The sequence below is a fragment of the Lonchura striata genome, chromosome 2, assembly GCF_050655825.1.
Source record: "Lonchura striata isolate lonStrDom1 chromosome 2, ASM5065582v1, whole genome shotgun sequence".
In the NCBI taxonomy this organism is placed as follows: domain Eukaryota; kingdom Metazoa; phylum Chordata; class Aves; order Passeriformes; family Estrildidae; genus Lonchura; species Lonchura striata.
This window is the reverse complement of record NC_140704.1, coordinates 31,245,269-31,266,910: the sequence shown is the minus strand read 5'-3', so window position 1 is coordinate 31,266,910 and position 21,642 is coordinate 31,245,269. Positions and strand designations below refer to the sequence as shown.

Genomic DNA, 21,642 nt, shown 5'->3' with positions numbered 1-21,642 from the left:
GAATCATTACCTTGCTCTGTTAATGCTGCTCCTCAAGAATCTCAGATATATCCTGCATTGGGGATCCAGAGAATTTCTCATGAAAATGTAGCTCAGGACCTATTTTGGCTAAAAACATTGATTTACAGGAACTTAAAAATATTTTACTATCTTCTGAAGCATTAAAATGCCCTGAGAGATTTTGGACCTGTGTTTAGAAAGGAGGAAAGGTGGCACTTTATCAATACGGGGAAGTTGGGTTTTTTAATAGTAAAAGTTGTTTTTTTTAATAGTAAAAGTGTTAAAATCAGATAATCAAATGAAATCAGGATGAAAACATAGATGACACTTTCTCCCTCCAGACCCAGGGGCAAGGCTTGCTCAGGAGGCCACACAGGGCACTGCCAGCAGCCCTGGACCTCAGTGGTCTTCCACGGGAGAATGGTGGGCAAGAAGCAGCACTGCAAGGGTTCCCTGGGATCGTGCAGGTGGTGGCTGTGCTGGGCAGGTTCAGAGTGGTACAGACATCCTCATCATGACAAAACCAGTTTTTGTGTGGCCAGCACTGGGAGAGGCATGCTGAGGGTTATTATTGTGTTTCTTGTGCTTGAAAGTATTCTGACAGGACTGAAGCTGGATGGTGCCAGTCATTTCACAAACAACTTGGGGAAATTCCTCCCCCTCTCTTGACATGCTTGCCATTTATTCTGAATCAAGATAGGACAAGAGAATATGATGAGCTGAAAGAAGGAAGGCCATGGAAAAGATGGATGGCTAATGTCCTTGTAGAACATAATTTACGCCTCATGCCTCATGAAATATTTCCAGAAAACACCCATGTCTGACTATCATTCAATTCAACCTTGAATGGTTGCCAAGTTTCTTGAAAGGTTAAAATAGTGGAGAGTCCTAAGAAAGATTTGAAGACACCTCTGTGTTTCTTTACTTATCCATGTATTTCAAGTGTTTAAGGTTTGGGGTTTTTTTCCTGTTTTATTTTTTGTTAGATTGATCTCACTTGGGACAGGATTTTCCTTGCTTCATCAGAACAAGGCTGGTACATTTTAGGGGTAATTGTCCAAATAATAAATATGGTAACAATTATAGTAAAGTCCCATCTGACTCTGACTTGCCATCAAATTAGGTTTACATGCAGTAACTGCATTTCAGTACTGGAAGTTCCCAGATATTTCCAGTTCTAACAGTTGATCAGGACATCTTTATCTCCCTGCACAGTAGATAAAACACAGCAAGCCAGTTTTTGTGTGTCTCTGTTTCCATAGAAAAAATTTCAAGTAACGTCTCACTAAATGGGGCCATGCTAGTCTTAATGAAGGATGAAGCTACCAGGATACCTTAGTTTCTTTCTGCATGGCAACTTTTGCCACTGAAGCATTGACTAAAACCTGGGGCAATCTGAGAAGAAATAGTGCAGATGAATGAAAATTCCATCAGATTTTGGGGAAAACAAATAGAGCTATTGGTATTAAAAAAAAACCCAACACCTATGTATGTAATGCAATAGATAGTTTTTAGCAATGTTCTGCTATTAACAAATCACTTGTAATCAAAGAACACAACCTTTTATATGCAATGTTTAAAAAAATCTATATTCTTGTGCTTTTGTGATTTTTTAATTAAAAACCTGAGATTCAGACAAACTATGACTAGTGTTAACACAAGTCTATTATAAACACCTGTGGATGTTTATGTGAACATGCCAGTCCTGGTGGCATTATGATTGAGTGTACTTAACATGAAAGATGATAAAATGCAGTTTTATGTGAACTATACTCTCCATAAAGATGAAAACAAGCAAAAGAAGTCACAGCAAAAGCTGAACTTTAATTAAATGCATTTTAAATATCACTACACAACCCATTTCTTCACTGGTGCTTGACAGCACTGTGTGATGATGCCTAGGGTGGGATAAGCTGTGCTGCCATTGGCTTGACACAGTTTTTAAGGACACTCAGTGTGAGGGTGTTGGCCATGGTGGGTGGCACTTCTGGGCTCTTTCTGCACTAAGCATTTTCTAACATTGAGTGGGGTCCTGAGCAGCAGCGGGGCATTTCTGTTCCCCATTTGTTCAAGAATGATGTGCAACTGTAGGATGGATGGGGAAGAATGAATTATGAAGCCTTCACAGGAAAGCTATGCTTTCTGGAAGAAAGGAAGCCTCTGGCAAAGCAGAGAGATGAAGAAAGGTTTCATTTTGCTGTAAATATTTTCAGATAAGCTGTTTTGAGTTGTGTAGGTTTTTCATAATACCATCTCTCATGAAAGCCAGGGGTAGTTGGACAGACCCTCTGCTGCTTTCATAGCCTGAGCTGTCTGGGCTTTTCAAGTGCAAGGATTTTAATCGCTTTCTCAGGAGGCACAGCTAAAAGGCCTAGACATAAAACTAACAATGGTTCTTCTACTGAAAAATTGAATAAATACGTGTGAGTCACTGGCATCATGTGGGCAAGTGCCGTATGTGAGTCAAGGGAGAACTTGAGTCTGACTAAGCTGAAAAGAGAAATTGCATCATCAAAGCTTGATGAGAGAGATTTGCAGGAGAAAAAAATAGTTTTGACTCTGCAAAATTGAACTAAAATGCTGACAGCAAATGGAATTTTCCCATTATTAATTTGATTTTTTTTCTTGGATTATTTTCAAACTTCTTATCATAAAGCAATCTACAATGTATATAAGTATACAGTAATATATATTTTATAAATATAGAACTATATAACCATTTAAATATGCTCTCATATATAGTTGAAAAATTTTTGCTCTCCTCTTTTCTATAAATGGTGCAGATTAGACATTTTCCTGTTAGAAAAAGTATATTCATAACTGTATTTATTTTTAAAATACAGTTATGAAGTGATACATCCAAAGATTAAATTATGGTGGTGGATGCAGACAAATTTAACAGAATCAAAATACAGCATCACAGTGTGCATCTAAATTTATGAGTATAAATATTTGCAGTGAGGCCCCAAGATATACCCTAAAAAAAAAAAAAAAAAAAAAAGAGAGAGAGAAGGAAAGAAAGAAAGAAAGAAAGAAAGACAGCAAGCAAGCATTAAAATATGACACTGGAAGAGTCCCAAAAGAATTGGCATCAATTAATGGAAAATGTTGTTCCAGGTCTCAAAATATGTGTGATATAGGAAATTGAAGAAAATAGTGTAAGTTTATATTGGGAATCCTATTTTTTCCAACTAAAACTACATTACTGAATATTGAAAAGAAAACCAAATTACATATATCTCTTCATATTGCTCTAGAATAAGAAAAGTCACCCATTATAACTTTGCTTCCATATTCAGTATTGCTGATATACACTTCATTTGTAGTAAACACGCATAGTGGATTTATAACCAAACCTATTAGTGCTGTATAAAGTGATAATTTTTTGGTTGAGTTTGAAGAAACACACACCCTGCATTGTCAGGGATATGTTCATATGAGTAACAGATGTGAAAATGGGAACTCTACTTATCATTTTTAGTATGATTTCAGAAAAGGCTTTATATGTAGATGCCAGAGACACCAACTATTTTGGTTCCTGAAAATGTTAACTCCTTCTTTAAAATTTTCCACATGCCATCCAAGAGGGGAAAAAAATGCAGATTGTCCAAATTCAGTCATGGTTAAAAGCTGGTTTGGGTTCTTCTACAATCTGTATGTTTACTTTCAATTTTTGCACATTCTGGATAAATATTTCCTGTTTCCTGAATGTTCTCCCTTCACTCCAAAGCTTCTTGCACAGTTAATATCTAGATGAAGAAAACTTGGCCTTCTTTACTGCATTGACCCTTCCTCTTCCTCAAAGCACTTGTCTGCAAGACTGGGCTCCCCAGTGCCTATCTGGAGAGGCCTGGAGGTCCCAGGTAAGGATCTCCAAGAATTATTTGTGGGACTGATAAATTAACCTAGCAATCTCTTTAAGAAAGGTAAAACATTCGGAGTTGAACTCCCATCCCCTGATGTAAATGTAAATGCATACTCTGAGTAAAAACTGATACTCTTCTTTTCAGTGGATGGTAAGAAATAAGCCCTTCCCTGATGTAGTTCACGGTCTGTTCAGGCAGACATTTGGAAACAGAAAAGTCATGTTCTAGAGCACTATAAAGGAATCTGATTGATTGCTTTGGACCCAAATGTCTGCAGTTGAGTGGTAAGCGCCCCACAGCCATGCCCCTTCCCCCTTGTTGCCCTCTTGGTAGAATAACGTGCATTCTCCATGAATGCTGCTCACAGTGGATCAAATACTGAGGATATCCTCTTCTCCTTGGGGTGAACTTGAACAATTATTTCCACAAAAATAACCATATTCATATAGTCATTCTTTCAGACTTCAAGGACCATAACAAAAGGGACTATTCCAGTGGTGATTGACTGCAAGTTGGTTTTGCCTTGGATAACATAGGAGAGAGAGGGCAGTAAAAACACATTCTGTTCATAAGGATTAGAAAGAAATGAGAATGTTACTGCTATGGAAAGAAGAAACATATATTGGTCAATTTTAACAAGTCCACAAAATCTATTTGTTGAACAAACATGACTTTAAAACATCTTTCTGTGAAAGCATTCAGAAAAGACTGGCATCTTCAGGAGAATTACAGGAAGGCTCTGCAAGTTTGCTTTGGAGCTTGTGATACTGATGTCACTGAGCAGACTGGGGATAACTCCAGCAGATGTGTGAGCTTCCCTAAGGGCAAGAAAAAAAAATATTTCCAAATAACATTTGGAAATATTAGCAAGATATGCTTCAGGAAATAGTTTCTGGACTTAACTGCTGATGAACCAGGTAGGCAGTAAAATGCTAAAATGAGCTAATTGCTAGGGTTTCAGGTAGATAGGAGCTGCCTGCACTCTGGATAACAAAGCACAGCACAGAGGCAGATGAAAGCAATCCAGTGTAAGTTATTAATTTACTGAATGCAGTGACCAGTTTTCTGCTGAGAAATTTTTGTTAATTTTAGAAAGTAATCCTTTAGCTTTGCTGTTGTTTTGTCACTTCCCCTCTCACCTCTGTTTTGCACCAGATCACATGGTGCAGCATCTGTTGTGTGTGCTAGGCAAGGTGCTTGAGGAGGAAAAGCAGTCCAGGCAACTGGAAGAGAACAGTCAGGGAGAGCCATAACCCTGGGAAATGTTAGGGCAATGGGCAACTGTGGTGAAACTTACATATAGGGCAGCTGGAAGGTGGTAAATGATAAGGCAGCTGGATTCTTCTACATTTGCATCTAAAACTACCAGTAATTTACACGTACCTAAGGATCAGGACTAAACAAACAGCCTTTCAATCGCATTTTGTAAGAAGAAACTACACAGATGCTGTTTGTGACCTTGTTGCCCAGCTGTTTCTCTTTACTACATTGATGGTAGAAACACTTTAATGTCTCAGACATGGAGAAAATGTATTTTACAGAAGTCTGGTTTGTCTACATGCAGCAGCAGGGATACACAGAAAGAGCTAAACCACAGGCTTTTATCCATTATTTTGTCCAGTTCATTCACAATTTGGATATAGTTCTAGTGATTGCCAGACCACATTCCTCTAATATTATTCAAATCCATTAAGAAACAGAAGAGTTTGGAAATGCCTTGGAAAAGCTGCCACTGTATTTCCTGTTTCAGTAAGATACAACCACACCTCTAGATAAACTGTGTGAATTTTTCTGCTCTCCATGGAATCACAGGTTGGTTTGGGTTGGAAGGGACATGCAAGATCATCCAGTCCCAGCCTCCCCACCATGGGCAGGAACACCTTCCACAGACCACTTTGTTCACAGCCCCATCCACTTTGGCCTTGAACACTTCCAGGGGTGGGACATACATTTTTCTCTGGGCAGCCCATGTCAGCACTTTAGCAGCCCATAGTAACAAATTTCTTCCTAATATCTGCTCTTAATCTACTTTCTCAGTTCAAAGCCTTGGCCTATCACTGCATGTCCTTGTAAAAAGTCCCTCTTGAGCTTTCTTGCTGGTCTCCCTAAGGTAAGTTTGTTTCTCCTTGGGCAGAGTGCCCATGGTTGCAGGCAGCAGATGAGCCCTAAATGGGGGCCAAGCTGGAGCATTGCTATAACAAAACCACACTTACTCAACCAAAAGAACCCCTTCTTCCCAGAAGAAACTCCATTTTCCCCACACCTGTCAAGGATGAGGTAGCACAGAATAACCTTTGGGTCCTGGCCAGGCCCCCTCCTTGCTACTGCAAGAACTAACCCTATCCTGGTCAGAGCCAAGACATGTTCATACTGACATTTTCATTTCCTGAAATGTTTGTTCTGTGCTGCTTTATATTCCAGGTGTCAGAGTTAAAAGTCTCCCCCAACCTTGCACAAGTCTTGGCGTTCTCCAAAGGTGCCCATAATATGGTGAGTCACTGCCGGTGTCACTGGGGATTTCACCCCTAAAATGACTGCCACAAGGATAGGGATGAAGGGAACATATTGGCCTATGCTTGTCAAGGAATACCAAAGGCCTCATTCATGTCTAGAAGAGAAGCACTTAGCTCAGAAACTTGCTTGATGCCAGCCCTGATCTAATCTTCTATGGAATTAAGATATGGCTTCCCAGAAAAGAGAGTGAAGACTTCAGAGAAGGCATTCAGAAAGCATTTTGAAGGAAAAATTGAGTGTTTACTTGGTGAAACCAATGAATTCTCAGGCTTGATTATTTTGATCTCTGTATCATATAGGGCTTAGTGCTGAAATAGGTGGTTTTGACATACATTACTTTCTTAATTTAGGTCTGCTTTTAATTAGAGCGTAGCTGGTTTGCAAGCTCTATGGGCATAGCCACCCAGGAAGGTGACTTGGATAGTCTGAGATAAACTATCAGAGCACAGAGTTTACTATTAGTGCCTACAAGCTGAACATATTTATATCTGATGGAGTCAGTGAAGTCATCCTGCTCAATCTGTGTGCTAGTGGGCAGGCACAGCAGTGTCGAGGGCCCAGGTGTTTGCATTGGTCCTGCACTAGGGACAGGGCTCCTTTCATAGCACCAAGGGTTCTCTGCTCATGGTGGCCCCAAGGCAGGACCAAAGAACTACCAAAGCAGTTTGCACCTCCCCGGCCATAGATGCAGCATTCTTGGATCCCTGAGGATCAGTCTGGCTGTTACAGAGGTTGAGGCTTGGTAAGATCCTCAGAGTGGGGAGTTGTTTCCAATGTCCACTACTAGAAAGCTCCAAAAAAATGGAGACTGGTAATGGGAAAGGGAAGAATTGGGCAAAAATTACTCACTGCTAAAAAAATAGTTGCTACTTTCCTTTATTTATTTTCAAAACTGAGAATCAAAATCTAGTGCTTGTAATTTTAACTGCAGTGCAGAAACAAAACAGGGAAAAGGGAATTAATTGAAGCCCACATTAGATAATTGGGAATGTAATAGGGGCAGCAGTTCCACAGTATGTGCCTATCACAAGAAAATTAAGAGATCACACAAGAGGGATGACTGAATGAAACAGTCTTGAAACAGTCTCTGAGAAAAAGCTTTGAGGGAGAGCAACTTTATTTATTTTGGCAAACCTGAGATCAGATTTGTTTAGTGTGTTTTATTCCCCTTGCAGATTCTGATACCGGAAAATAAGTGAAATGAGCAAAGGAGAAGGGAATTACTGTAAGTTTGTCTACTACAATCTGGAAATTATAAAGTACTGCAGGTTGCTCCAGGCTATAAATCCTAACCCAAAGCCACGTGCAAAGCCTTGGAAAATTGAAATGCTGCAATCGGGTTTAACCAGCCAAAAAACCCCAGCTGCTGAGTCACTCTGACTACACAGTCAACAGTTAAAGGATGTATTGTAGCACCCTGAGGAATATATCAGAGGAATAAAAAATTATTAAAGCACATGTATAAACAAGCTTTGACAACACTTTAAAAAATCTTTGAAATTCTTCATAGAATAATAAACTCATTTAGAATGGCAAAGACCCCCTTTAAATTATCAAGTCCAAATGTTAACCTAACACTATCAGGTCCACTACTACACCATCACCCTAAGTACTATGCCTATTGAAAATAAAGGAACTTATATTGAAAACAACTTTTCCTTTTTTCTTTATTTTAAAGAAAAGTTGTTTACATGGCTGACAGGAATTCACTCCAATAGATGCCATCCCAGCTCCCTACACAAATTATCTTGATGGATACAAAGAATGACTAAACTCTGAAAGGTCAGCATTTGAAAAATACTAAACAAAACAATGGTATTTTATGCAGTTTTTTTGATATGGAAAGGTTGTAACTATTATAATTATCATCTGAATTAGAGTATTGAATGTCCAAGAAATGTGTGAAACACAGTAATATGAGAAATGGGGCATAAAGTAGGGAAAAACCAAACCCATGCATCAACATCCTTCTTTTTAATGTAATTTTTTTGTAATCTCACTTTTCAGTGAGAATTGATAATAATCTTTAACTATAGAAGACTTTATGACTTCATCTGGCTGGTGAAGAAACCCAAAGAGCAATCACGAGCACCAGCATTTTGTTTAGCCATGATCCTTAACTGCTGTCGTACTCTGTTATCGCCTTGGTCTGTGGACCAGGGTCTGGGGGGACGCAAAGAGCAGGGTACCCACCTGAGCTGTGGGTGAGACTACAGCAGGTCTGACACTCTCCAGAGCATGTGACACACCAAACTGCTCAACACGTTCAGGCCCTAGGACTCCTCTGTGCACCTCCTGTGACCCAGCACCGGACATGCACTGCACATCCCCAAGGGCTGCAGTGGATACAGCAACCAGGCTGCAACACGGCTCCTGCTTGGTTAGCACAAACACAGCCAACAATAATCCTCTGTAGAGATTTTAATGTCTTCCCATAAAAAAACCAAAACAAAATTAAAAAACCCCAACAACTCGGCAAGTAGTACTAATTAGAGACTTGTGCATTTACAAGGGCATAGTAGTGTCCTTCCTTGGCCAGTAGCTGGCTGTGGGTGCCCTGCTCGACCACCCTTCCATTCTGGATCACTGCGATGATGTCGGCTGTCTGCACAGTGGACAGGCGATGAGCAATGACGATGCAGGTCCGACCTTGCCGGGCGTTATCCAGAGCTTTCTGGACAATCTGTCCACAGAGAACAGAGCAATACTGTTAGCACCTGAAAAGGCTTCCCTTGTCCTAAGAACTACCTTTGATTTCTCACTTTCTTATCACCTGAATACACGCCCCACAGATATATACATGTACTCAACAGGATTTCTCACTGAAGTCAGTGAGCCTGGTCAAACAAGTGTAAGACATGGAGAAGTGGTTTCTTGGGCACTCAGCTTAGGTCAGAACACAAATTCAGTATTTACCATCAAATACATCTGATAGGAAGACATTTGAGGAGTATCAGATCAATGTGGAATTTTATACTTAAAGTTCCTTTTTTTTCCTGCTTTTTATTCAGTAAATATAAATATCTTTCTAGGATAGTTCAATTCAAACCTTTCAGATAGAAAGGCTACTGTGATATACCTGACTTGTTTCACAATTGAACATTTCTAGTATGTTTACTTTAATTTTATTCTACAAAAAGCAACTAGCCATGTACACAGGCATAAGTATTTCACATCATAATCATTATTCACCTTTTCACTTTCCGTGTCAAGAGCAGAGGTAGCTTCATCCAGAAGAAGAACAGCAGGATTACGAACCAGAGCACGGGCAATTGCTATTCTTTGTTTTTGACCTCCAGAAAGTTGTGCTCCTTTCTCACCCACCCGGGTATTATATTTCTGGGTGTTAAAAGATAAAAAAGATCACCAGTGAATACTATTAGAGAAGGAAGATTAGAAAAGTAAAATTTATTCATGGTTCTAAAAGTTAAGAATTTTCATCCCGAAAGAAAGAATAGTGCAAGTGGTTTCAAGAAAGAGAAAGCTTTAGAAACATCTCTAATACAAGCAGTTATATATACAGCCACACATATTCATATCCAATCTGAAAATTTACTCCCTCAAAGGCTGGAATAGGTCTTGAATGGTACCAGCAGTGAGGCACCCAAAGAGCATATAATAATAAGATTAACTAACAATTTAATTCTTACTGACATATGCACAAAGAATTTGAAGTTACATTGCTTGTGAATTAAGAATCTCAAACATTATTAGTAGTAATGAAAATTAAATATTTTTCAACATTATTGCCTCAGTTTCAGGTACCCAGAACTACAGTGAAAACAAGCTATCAAAACATTTTTCCTTGTTAGAACCAAATTCTTTTCAGGCATGAAGGTCAAATGCCATGCCATTCTCTTTTGATTTACTGTCCCTTTGTATTTACTAAGAAATCCTTTGCATATCTATTCAATTAGAAATAGACTGCTTTCTTTTACTATTTATTTTAGAAAAATGTCTATCAGAGTTACTTGAAGAGTTTCTATTGTCAAAGGAAAAATAAATTAAAAAAAATATTATGAGCACTTACTTATACACAGAGCATTCTATCATTTCCCTCTCCCTACCTCCCCCCACCCCCCAAATATTCTGGGTTGTCTACCACTGTAATAATGAAAATATTGGCTTTTTTTTTTTTTTTTTGGAACAAAAAAGAAAGGATTTTAAGCTTGAAACACACTGACATTTTAAAACATAAAGACTATTATATTAGGGGAAACAAAAGTGAGCACTACCTTGATATCTCTATATCATTCCAAATATATGATCTCACTGTGAAGAGAACATCACTGTCTCTTACCTCTGGCAGTTTTTCAATGAAGGCATGAATATTTGCTGCTTTAGCTGCTTCTTCAATTTCCTCCTGACTAACCACCCTACTGTTGTCTCCATATTGGATATTTTCAGCAATGCTGCAGTCAAACAAAATGGGCTCCTGTGACACCAGGCCCAGCCTGGACCTCAGCCATTGTAAATGCAGTGATTTGGTATCAAATCCATCTGCTAGCTAGAAAAAGCAACAGAAACATGATGCCAAGCTTGCTACTGAACTCATGCACACATAGCTGCTATAAACAGGAAACGTGAATTCTAAGAGAAAGCCCATTATATGTTATTTTACCTGATGTAATCAAGTAATTTTTTGCATGCTAAATGGAAAAGAACCAACAGAATAGACAAATATTTTCCTGCATTGATATTTAATTTTTTGTTGCTTTGCTTCCAGTTGCTAGCAAGCAGAAACAACGTGCAGGTAACAGGTTGTTCTTGTGGTCCTTACAGCCCTACTGACCACAAGAAGCACCAGGAGGCTCATGGGATAGCCTGCCCCTTAAAAAGCTGAACACAACAATAAATATTCTCAGCTGTATGCCTTTTGATCTTACAACATCCACTTTCTATACCCATTAGCAAGCCCATTGGAACCTCCTGATGGTGAAAAAATATCTATGTGAGATTACATTTGTTATCTGAAGCATGCATCTGTGTCCCTAATGTGTTCACATGAGCAAGAAATTTTAAACAGTGACAAGCAAGGTACATTAGTGTTATTAGCCCTTGTCTGACCAGGGTGTGAGGAGCCTTGGGGTGGAAATCCAGTCAGACATGGTCATTCCTTTCCCAGGCAAGATCTGTGACCTGAGGAAGCACATTTTGCCAGCATGGATTCCACTGCTGGGACACGTGGGCAAATGCACAGGGCAGGCAATGACAGGGGTTTGGGGACTGTCTGCAGATCCACTGGAGGCACAGCCTCCGTAACTCACACCTCTAAAAAAAGGCTTCTCCACAGAGGGACTACCAGACTTGTCAAAAGCCTCTGAAACCTTGGCAGATAAAGGGTTCTGTAGATCTAATTACTATTAATAGCCACACAATTCTATTCTTACCACTTGTCCTTCCACAGGGTCATAAAATCTCTCCAAGAGCTGAATGGATGTGCTTTTGCCACAGCCGCTGCTTCCTACTAATGCCAGAGTCTGTCCCTTTTTAACTTTCACATTGAGTCCTTGCAAAACCTGAACTTCTGGCCTTGTTGGGTATACAAAATGGACATTTCTGAATTCAATGTTGCCTTCAAAATGGCTCTGAAAAGCAGAAGAGAGTTCACATGCTCATATTAATATTTATTAGGCTTTACTATAACAACACTTGTTAAGACTTGGTTATTAAAGTGAGAGAGCCAAGAAAGTTTGGGAAAGTGTTTTGAAAATATGCTTTTGAAATTCTTTTAAATAACATATTGGACTGAGCATAGTATCACTAGGTATAGGATGATCTGTAAGTCACTACATCCTTCTGGAGAAGTTTTCTGCATCTCTTGTGTCTATTTCTTACTTCATCTTTGAAAAGAGTATCACAGAAGCACAGAATAAGCTGAGATGGAAGGGACTCCTCAGGATCAGAGTCCAGCTCCTGGCCCTAGACAGCACCATCCCCAGGAATCACACCGTGTGCCTGAGAGCATTTTCCAAACACTTCTTGAACTCTGCCAGGCTTGGTGCTATGACAACTTCCCTGGGGAGCCTGTTCCAGCGTTCAACCACTGTCTTAAGAAAAGTAGAAAATATCCAGATTTTTAATTTCTAATACATTTGAGATACTTCTACTTGTGATATAAACTGTAACATTTTCTTTCCTGATCTTACCCTGCAGGTAGCACAATTTGAACAAATGTAACACAAGATAAAAATCAGAGATTAAGATAGCTGAGTTAAATTCTTCAGTAGGTTATCCACAAGCACAAATGACAAGCTGTGTTTAAAAAAGCAGTGATAATTAGACATCCTAGACAAGTTGACATTTAAGCACAAGTGGAAGAAAGGGGGAACATGCCAAGGCTGTCCTGTTCTTTGGGGTATGAGCCAGCTCTCTGTACATGCCAGCAGCACCACTAATACAATGCTCTCACAGGAGGTAAAAACCTGATTTGATGGACTCAAACATTTGCTTTGCTAAGTCATAGGCATCACTGGCAGTTAAGTCCAGTCCACACTAAAAATGTTTGCAAGTAAGTTTATTGGATACCTCCTGCCAAGTCTTTCAATGTCTGCATCAGAGAACCCTGGTTCAAGAAAATATGCAAGCATTCTCAGAACTTTAAAGGCTGAAAATCCTGTATATAAGCTTGAAGTTATAGAAAACTGGATTGCAGCTTCCTGAGAAGGAACTACCCTCTAAATCTACATGGGAAGTTAATTTTAAATTTAGATGAACTTGGATGTACCATTGTAATCCTTCCAGAATATGTAAATTGAAAGCATTACATGCATAAATTTGATAAGTGCTGAGGTCAGGCTCCTTAATGACAATTTTGATTTAGAAGCAAGGCTCTTTGGGGAATTTTGGAATGTTTTCTGATTTATACTTTTTATTGTTTTTTTTTTGCTTGTCATCTTTCCTCCCCCAACTTTAAAACAAACTAAATTATTCATTAAGCTTGTTTTGACTTCACAAGAGCCCATTTTTAATTGTAAAATTTCCACAGATGGAATAGGATGGCTTTTGGCAAAGTACCTGTCTGTAAAGGAATTAATCTCTTATTTACAAAAAAAAAATTAGAAAAATGCATTTTATTTTTCCTATAAACTCTTACAAAGACAACAAAAATTTTATTGGAAGTGACATTATCAGAGTTTTCCTAAAGCCATTTACACTGTGAGTCACTAGAATGAAAAGTATTTTTTTTTATAATTTAGAGAAAAAAAACTATCTGAAAGGCCATACAGTTTTGTCTGAAACTCAGAAATAATACAGTCCTTAAATAAGTCAGTATCACTATTTATATTGTTTGACAAAACCATGGAATAGTTTGGATTGGTTGGGGCCCTTAAGAACATTTAGTTCCAACACCCCTGCCATGGGCAGGGATGCCTTTCACTGGACCAGACTACTCAGAGATCCATCCAGCCTGGTCTTGAACACTTCCAGGCATGGGATATTCACAACTTCTCTGGGCAACTCATTCTATCCTCACAGGAAATATTTTTTTTTCTAGTATTTCATCTAAGTCTGCTCTCTTTCAGTTTTAAGCCATTCCCCCATGTCCCATCACTACATGCTCTTGTAACAAGTCCCTCTCCATCTTTCTTGTAGGCTCCCTTCAGGTCATCCTAATTCAGCATCCTTTTGTGACACCCTATGAAATAGACACCTGTGAATACACTTGCCAATAATAGATAATTACTAATTTAGTTTGTTACAACAATTTTTCCTGTGAAAAATTGAACACTCCTTCCAGAAAAATACACCCAAAACCCCAAAGAAACACATCTCCCGCCAAGCTCCCATACAAAATGACACCAACCCTTACCAATTTTTCACCTTGTTCACTGTAACTGTCAATTAGAGGTTTTCTATCCAAAAGATGAAAAATTCTTTGAGCTGATGTTCGAGCTTTGCCATAGTCTGGTGCCATGGAAGAAGACTGACCAACATTCATAGCTGCAAATATGACAGAAGAGAAGACTCTAAAAAGCAAAGGACAAAGTGTGATTCATTCCAGGTATGCAATGCAATGCATTCTTTTGTGAAATATACCTTCAGAATAAAGCTTTTTATCATCTTTAGGTTATGATGTTTCTGGAGCCCCTCACGCTCAAGATGTCATCCAGTACTAGGAAGGTCAGCTTGCTCCCATAGCTAGTTTACAGCTGAACATTATCACATCACTTCTCCATTTAACATCTTCTGCCTGGAAGGGACATCAAAGGGCAAAGGCTTCTCCAGAGTAGATGTACTGAGTATGCTGCTCACTTTTGCTGTTTCACCACCCAAGATGAACCTTCCCCTAAAAAAGCCCTTATGCCTAAAGAAAACTTCCAAGCAGACTGAATTCCTGGATTCCCAAGACCATTACCTCCGTAATTTGATACGGAATTTGTATGCATTGAAATCACTACACTGTGTACTAATTTTGATCTTTTTTATACTTTATAAGTTATACTCACATAAATACATTTTCAAAGTTGCTCAGACAATTAACAATGAGCCATGCTCCAAATCTGAAGACTGCTGCATTAATAAAGTACTCTGAACATTGAGCTATTCCATAGGTAAATCCATAGAAAGGGGCTTTTCTCAGAGATTTTCTGATAAAAGAAGAGACTTTCCTTAAATTACTTGTAAAAGAGAAACAACAGACACTGGTTAGGGGATAGCCAGACTTCTGGAATAGAATTTTCAAGCAATCCAGCTCATCCCCAAAACCACAACAAATCAGCCCACAACACACATGCTCACAAATTATACGTGCCAGACCGTACAAGCCCCATGCTTCATGACATAGAAAACTCTTAGGACAGAAAGCCATGAAAACCTTAATCCCCAGTTATGTTAAATTCAATCCCCTTCCATTGCTTTTATAGCAGGACAGGTCACTAGAGTAGTTAGTTAAAATTAAATAAGTTAATCATTACCCCATATGACCTATTTTATTAAGAAAACAAGCAGGCTCAAGCCTGGTTTGAGAGCTGCCTGCAGGCTTCCACTAGCTCATCCCAACTGAGCAGAGAGTGGACTCATTGCTGGGTAGCCCTACTAGAATTCACACTATACCACTATTGCTCAATCTGTCCCTCTGGAAGGGTTTCATTTTGTGTAGCTAATTAAAACACACACCAAATAAGAATCTGGTGAACTCTGTCCTCATTGTTTAGGATGCTCTCTGAGGAAGAGAAAATCTCCTTTCTAGTTTGAGCTGTAAATCAGACCTGTGACAGTCCAAGCAAGCATTCTGCCCAAATCTAGGCTCTTAGCAGTTCACCAGACATTGAATTTTAACACTATTTTTGCTGAGGATAAATTGTGCAATACATAATTTTCAATTCCGTCCTTTACATTAGAAGCAATTTAGATTTTGGGATATTTTATTTAAATAAAATGGAGCTAGAAACATCTGGCAACTGTAGTGATTCAAATGTATTTCAGTGGAGAAAAGTCAGTGGGATGCAGTGGATCAAATAAGGGAAATGTATGAAGCTCTTTTTAAGGTTTCAAAGTCATATGGGGGAAATAAAACTGTTTTACGTTATAAAGGGTGTGGTGGAACTGGCAGTTAAGTAGCATCACTGCAGTACACTGACATGGAGTGAACATATATCCTATATTGTAGGTAAATACAATATTCTGTAACACATATGCAAAGAATGCAGTTTCTAAAGTGTTTGCATAATAAAAGACAAATCCTGCCAAAGTTTTTTTCACTCTACACTTAATAATGTATATTAAAATATAGAGACTATACAAATTCAAAAGCTATATGAACAGCTATTGATATTCTTCCCAGTCTTTAGCATATTGGCTAGGTTTCAAGAAATGTATTCACAGTAAATCTTAAATACTAAGGTGCAATGTAAAGAAAAAACCCCACCTATATGTATGATTCAAACAAGCAGCATATCTTTCATAAAATTCTTCTTCCTTGGTCAGTGAAGCTACAGTTCTTATGTTTTCAACGGCTTCTGTTGAAATCTAAACAAAGAGATAAAGCAAATTAGAGGTAATCTCTTACAACTGCAATCTGCAAGATATCTTCTGAACACTTGATTTCTTCTCTAGCATTTATTATTTTAGATCAGAATGTGCTTATTTAAGAATAGGGATGAAGTGAAGAAAAGTCCTAAGCAATGAAATTATTCATCAGCAGTGTCTTCCCTAACTCATGGGTTGTGGCCCTCATGAATTAAATCAAATTTAATAAAATAGGGACAAGCACAAGTAATCTGGACACAGTTTACTCTTTTGCATGGACTGCTGTCTCCTGGAAGAGCACTATCAGGTGAGTGAAGGCAGTAAGCACCCTGAAACTCTTGAGCACATTAATGGCCTGCCTTTATAACAGAAGAGAAAGGCATCAAAGGAGTGCAGAGCCAGGTTGCTCACCCTAGGCACCAGCACTGGGGCTGCTTCTGCTGCAGCTGCTACTGCCCAGAAATCCACTATGGAGGCTTTCAAATGCATTTTTATATTCTAATTTGCAGATGGTTTGTGTTAGCAGTGTTTTGCTTTTCTTGAAGATATATAAATATTCTTCTCAGCACCCTTCATTAATCTTGGACAATTGAGTCAGCTACAATATAAATACAGTGTTGTCCTTAAAAGTGATTTCACACAGAACTCTGTAGTTAAAACTGAAGAACTTACTCTTCCAGCCTCTTCCAAAGCTTTTTGATCTTCTGCAGCATGACCAGACATAGAGCTGGCATTCACAGCATTTGCACCAACAATAAAAGGAATGCAGGCCAGGATAAGCAAAGTTAGCTGCCAGCCATATACAAATGCAATGATGATGGCAGTCACAAGGGTAAAGACAGTCATAGTCATCAGCGCAAGTCGGCTTCCAGTTGCCTAAGAAAATCCCAGAAAACCCCAAAATATATGCAATTATTTTTAATTTTTAATTTTTGTTGCTTAAATTACCACTTCAAATTGCTGTATTCAAGGCCAAAGGTTTGGCTGGAAAATGAAACCATGTGCAATCATATGTATGGGCATTATGCACCAACTTCTGTAACCATTCCTAGAGATTCCTCACACCTGCCAGCATTCAGGCCTTCAAGAGGTATTAATGTAGTCTAGAGAGTTGGACATGACAGTTGTTTAATGAAATGCATCTAGAACTTCATACACTACCCAAGGTAAATTGTGACCACTGTGACAGTAGGGCAAGGTGGCAAGTTCTAACAGCAGCCAACCATTGAGACCCTCCACACTAACAATGGTGAAAAATATTAATCCTTAGCTTCTTCCATTGCTGCACTTGAGATTGTCTTCTTAGAGAAAAGAACTCTGCATTTGGCCACCCTGCAGAAATGTTTTATCTCAGTGGGATAATGAGTAGGAAAGACTAACTCTGAAGAATTTTCACCTCCTCCCAGCCTGTATAATCTTTTCACCAAAAACGTTTTAAAATGAGAGTTGATTAGCATCCAGAATCAGGGTGGGGTCTGATCTGCAGAATGAACTTCTACAAATAATCCTGTGGAAATAGTTCATTTTTCCAGATCTTAGCATGATGGTAAAAACAAAAACTCTTGGGTGGAAAGCAAATGTTCTTTCTTTTGCCAAAGGGTTTCCTGCCCTGAAGAGACTTTTCTTGTTCAATAAATTTAAAATATTAACAATTAAACCAATGCCAAGGTGAATTGTTGCCATATGTTCTAGGGTTTGCACATAAAGATGGATTTGGAAACTTCAACCTGTGCAGCATGAGGCCTTGTACTGACTTACTGGTGTCTGGTACTCCAGACATCACAATAACTCTGGACATCCATTCATGACTTAGCTGTTTTTTGTAGTTAGTCAACTGTGTGCACCCTTCCTTTTTACTGCCCTGACAGTGTGATAGACTTCATTGCCACTGAAGCAAGCAAACTTTAAAATATTAAGATGACTAAATTCTGTCAAAGACTATTTCATCCCTGAAGCCTGCAATGAAGAAGGGCTGGAGAGAAACAAAACCTTTGGAGATGGAAAAATGTAGGGATTAAAGAATTAGTGATGTACAAATATGAAGGGGAAAAAACACATTAGTAAACCTTTCCTCACACGTCCTGCAGTAATTTGCTTTTCCCTGCAACGAGACAGAAAGAAACAGAAATGTTTGACAGATTGTCAGGCTGTGCGGATGAGGCGAGAAGCTGAAGGAATTGTGCAGAATTTGCCATATTCTCTCACCAGTGTCCAGTGACCACTTCTCTTATACCAGCTTCTTGAGTAGTTTTCTTCCTTGGCCATTGTCCTCTGTGGCACTTTTTAATTGTGGTGGTCTATTTCTTACTGTTTGTGAAGCACGTTTCGTGGCAATTCTCTTCACTGAGGTCAGTAAGGGTTGCAAATGCAACCTCTTTGTGGCATTCAGGTGACACCCATAACACAGTGTAAAAACCTAGGGTTCAGTGACTGTGGTCCAAGCATATATACAGATTTCACTTTGCATGGTCCACAGTTACATATTTAGCTTAAAGACTTGCAGGGTACTTGAAAGGTGCGTGAATATCTGCTGGATTTTTTATAGTTGTAAATGATCAGCTGAGAAACCATTTCCAATGTGTAGTTAGCATGCTATGTAAAGATATCTACCAGTCTATGGGGTAGAATTCCTACTTTGTTTTCTGAAATAACCTTGCAATTCCTTGCCAATTGCAATTACTATTTTTAAGGAAAAATATTTGAAAAATATACATAAAAGAATCAACATACGCCTTTAACTTGGGAAGCATCTGTAGCAAGACGAGTTAGCAGAACACCAACAGCATTTTTCTGGTCATCATACCATCCAATCTCCTGCAAGAAAATATACTGATTTTTCTTTCAAAAAATTACATGGGAGTACAAAACAGGATGTCTGACTGAATATTGTCTCTGTGTAGTCAGCATTTCTAAGTAAACTAAAAGAAAAAGCTTAAAAAATATTGTTCTTTTGTGGACATCTAATTGTTTGTAATCAAAGTGTTCTTGGCTGTGATGTTTTCCTGAAAACATTTAGAAACTTTTATAATAGCCCCCATTCAGAGGTTAATTATTCTCTTGCAAATTACTTATCCCATCAGCTACAGAATCATAGAATATCCTGAATCAGAAGGGACCCACAAGGATTTGTAAATACAGAAACGAAACTAAGATTTTTATTTGCAAAGGCTATGGTAGTGTTCTTTCTACTACCAATAACCACTTTACTGTCCTCTGGTCCCTTTCAAAGGTTTCTACAAACACACAAGTTCTTGTCCACATCCATCTCTCCCTTGGTATCCTAACTACCTAATTCATACCTGCTGAAGTAATGCTCTGAAGGACAAAGAGCGCAGTCTCATTGTTAGGGTCTCCCCAGACTTCCCAAACATGAATCCCTGGAGGAGGAAAACCAGTCACATTTTCTCATCTGATGCTGTAACTCTGTTTATAAATCTGCACAATAAAAGCAATCACACCAAGAAGCTCAACAAAAGCTATTGCACCTACAGCCCCCAGTGAATATATATGTCCTGGGAAAAGCATCATTCACATTCCTGAACCTGAAACTTGATTTTCTCACAGAAAGGAAACAACATAACAAAGAAGGCATCTATATATAATATATTTGTATCACCCAAGCACCCAAGCAAAGGGAGATTAAACTTTTCTGGTCAATCTTGAGCATACAGATAGCAGCATTACAAAATAAATCAACTTGTCTAGTGAGTGGCCTCCCTACCCTGACTGTGATCAGAAGCATTCACTCACAGCAGTCATACCAATGGATTGGTATGATGTGGACATCAGTGAGCACGCAGTGCTTTCTGCAAACTGTAAGAGCACAGGAAATTATGGAATGTACTTGATGGTATGAAAAGCACTGTCTGCAATGGAAAGAGTGAGTCTGCCTTATACTTACTTTGGCAAGAGCCTATAGACTAGTCAGTGAGAAATATCACTATTAAATTTGACTTTTAAGGCTGGACCCTCAACTTTGATTTCAATCATGTTGAATTAACATTTCCTTCAGCGGATTCTTTAAACCAAGAGCAAATATAGAAATATGTCTTTAGCTAAGCATTAACATTAAACCTACGTATATCAGGAAAACCCTGGCACTTGTGCATATTTTTGTCAGCTCTGACTGGTTTTTTACTTCTCATATTGTGTTGATATGAGCTATACCTGCAGCCTGCTGGAGAGTTCAGAGCTGTTAAGGTTTCAGTGTAGTGACACTTACTTGGATTATGTACGCTGCTAAGATAATCACTCCAAGTAAAAGAAATATTAAAGAAAGCAACACAGTGTTTTTACTCCTTTTTTCTGGATCTCTTTCTTGAAAAGCCTATGAAAAGAAAAAAACCCACAAAAATGAGTACATAGACAAGCATCTATTATATAAGCCAGCCTTCACCTCAAGAAGCTTGTCTACTTTAATTTCTTTTAGCAAGTATCCTGGATCCTAAAATCAGTTTGCAGTCACCTTTCTGTTGAGGACTCAGCAGATAGTTCAACTTTCTGTTTAACCTACATAGCAGTAATTTGTTCTCCCAGATCCATCAATGTCCCTCCTTTTGTCCACTAGTCAGATGCAGTTCCACCATCCTCTGCTTCTAGAGAGTCTCTTCAACATTTTTCAATGGATGTATTTATACGAGTTAATCCCACTCAGAGACTTACATGGAAAGAAATGAGTGGTTAAGCATGAAGAAAGCTCAGGACTGCAACTTCCAGTTGCAAAAAAAACCCCCACCCAAACAAAACAAAAAACCAAACTCCCCCCCACCAAAAACCCCCAAAGAAAGAAAACCCATAAACAAAAACAACACCCCAGAAAAAAAAAAAAGAAAAAAAAAAACAAAAAACATACCCCAATGATTTTTCCAAATATAACAGCAAATGCAGGATGGACTGCACCTATGACAGCAGCAGCAATCACTCCCAGCAGTACATAGAACCACTCAGGTTTGTTCAGAGCCAGGATTTTTAAGTAAGGCACAGCAGGGAGATTTTCTTCCTTCAGGAAAAAGTTGTAAGTAAGTTTTCCTTGGAAAGTTGAAGAACATAAAATTCTCCAGACAGTGTATGTTCATTAGGCCTTGAGCAGTGAAGTGTCTTGGTAAAATGCTGAAAGCCCTCTCTGTGCAGTCAGATCAAGCAAACATTCTGGACATTTGCTGCTTTGCTGTTTCATGTCCTAGAACATCAACTGCACTGTAAAAATTTGCAGGCAAAAACTTAACAAAAGGCTAAGTCATGAGGAGACGGGTCAGGACAGTTCACTGAAAGTCAGATAGGACTGGTCACC

At 38.8% G+C, this 21,642-nt stretch overlaps 1 protein-coding gene across 9 annotated transcripts in view; it reads right to left on the bottom strand.

Annotated features, from left to right (window-relative positions):
* Positions 1-691: 691 nt before the first annotated feature.
* Positions 692-21,642, bottom strand: part of ABCB5 (ATP binding cassette subfamily B member 5) — a 41,680-nt gene continuing 20,729 nt past the window's right edge. For 8 of the 9 annotated variants that reach the window (XM_085567747.1, XM_085567740.1, XM_085567729.1 and 5 more), the window contains 12 exons: positions 21,205-21,351; positions 20,575-20,679; positions 19,652-19,729; positions 19,083-19,166; positions 17,025-17,228; positions 16,252-16,352; positions 14,831-14,971; positions 14,194-14,350; positions 11,771-11,968; positions 10,681-10,887; positions 9,573-9,719; positions 692-9,063 (listed from right to left, as the gene is read on the bottom strand). In XM_085567747.1, coding sequence (XP_085423873.1) covers positions 8,866-9,063; positions 9,573-9,719; positions 10,681-10,887; positions 11,771-11,968; positions 14,194-14,350; positions 14,831-14,971; positions 16,252-16,352; positions 17,025-17,228; positions 19,083-19,166; positions 19,652-19,729; positions 20,575-20,679; positions 21,205-21,351 — 1,767 coding nt within the window. In that variant the 3' untranslated portion in view covers positions 692-8,865. Of the gene's footprint in view, positions 9,064-9,572; positions 9,720-10,680; positions 10,888-11,770; positions 11,969-14,193; positions 14,351-14,830; positions 14,972-16,251; positions 16,353-17,024; positions 17,229-19,082; positions 19,167-19,651; positions 19,730-20,574; positions 20,680-21,204; positions 21,352-21,642 lie in introns of those variants that run through there. The other variant, XM_085567773.1, reaches the window with a different exon arrangement.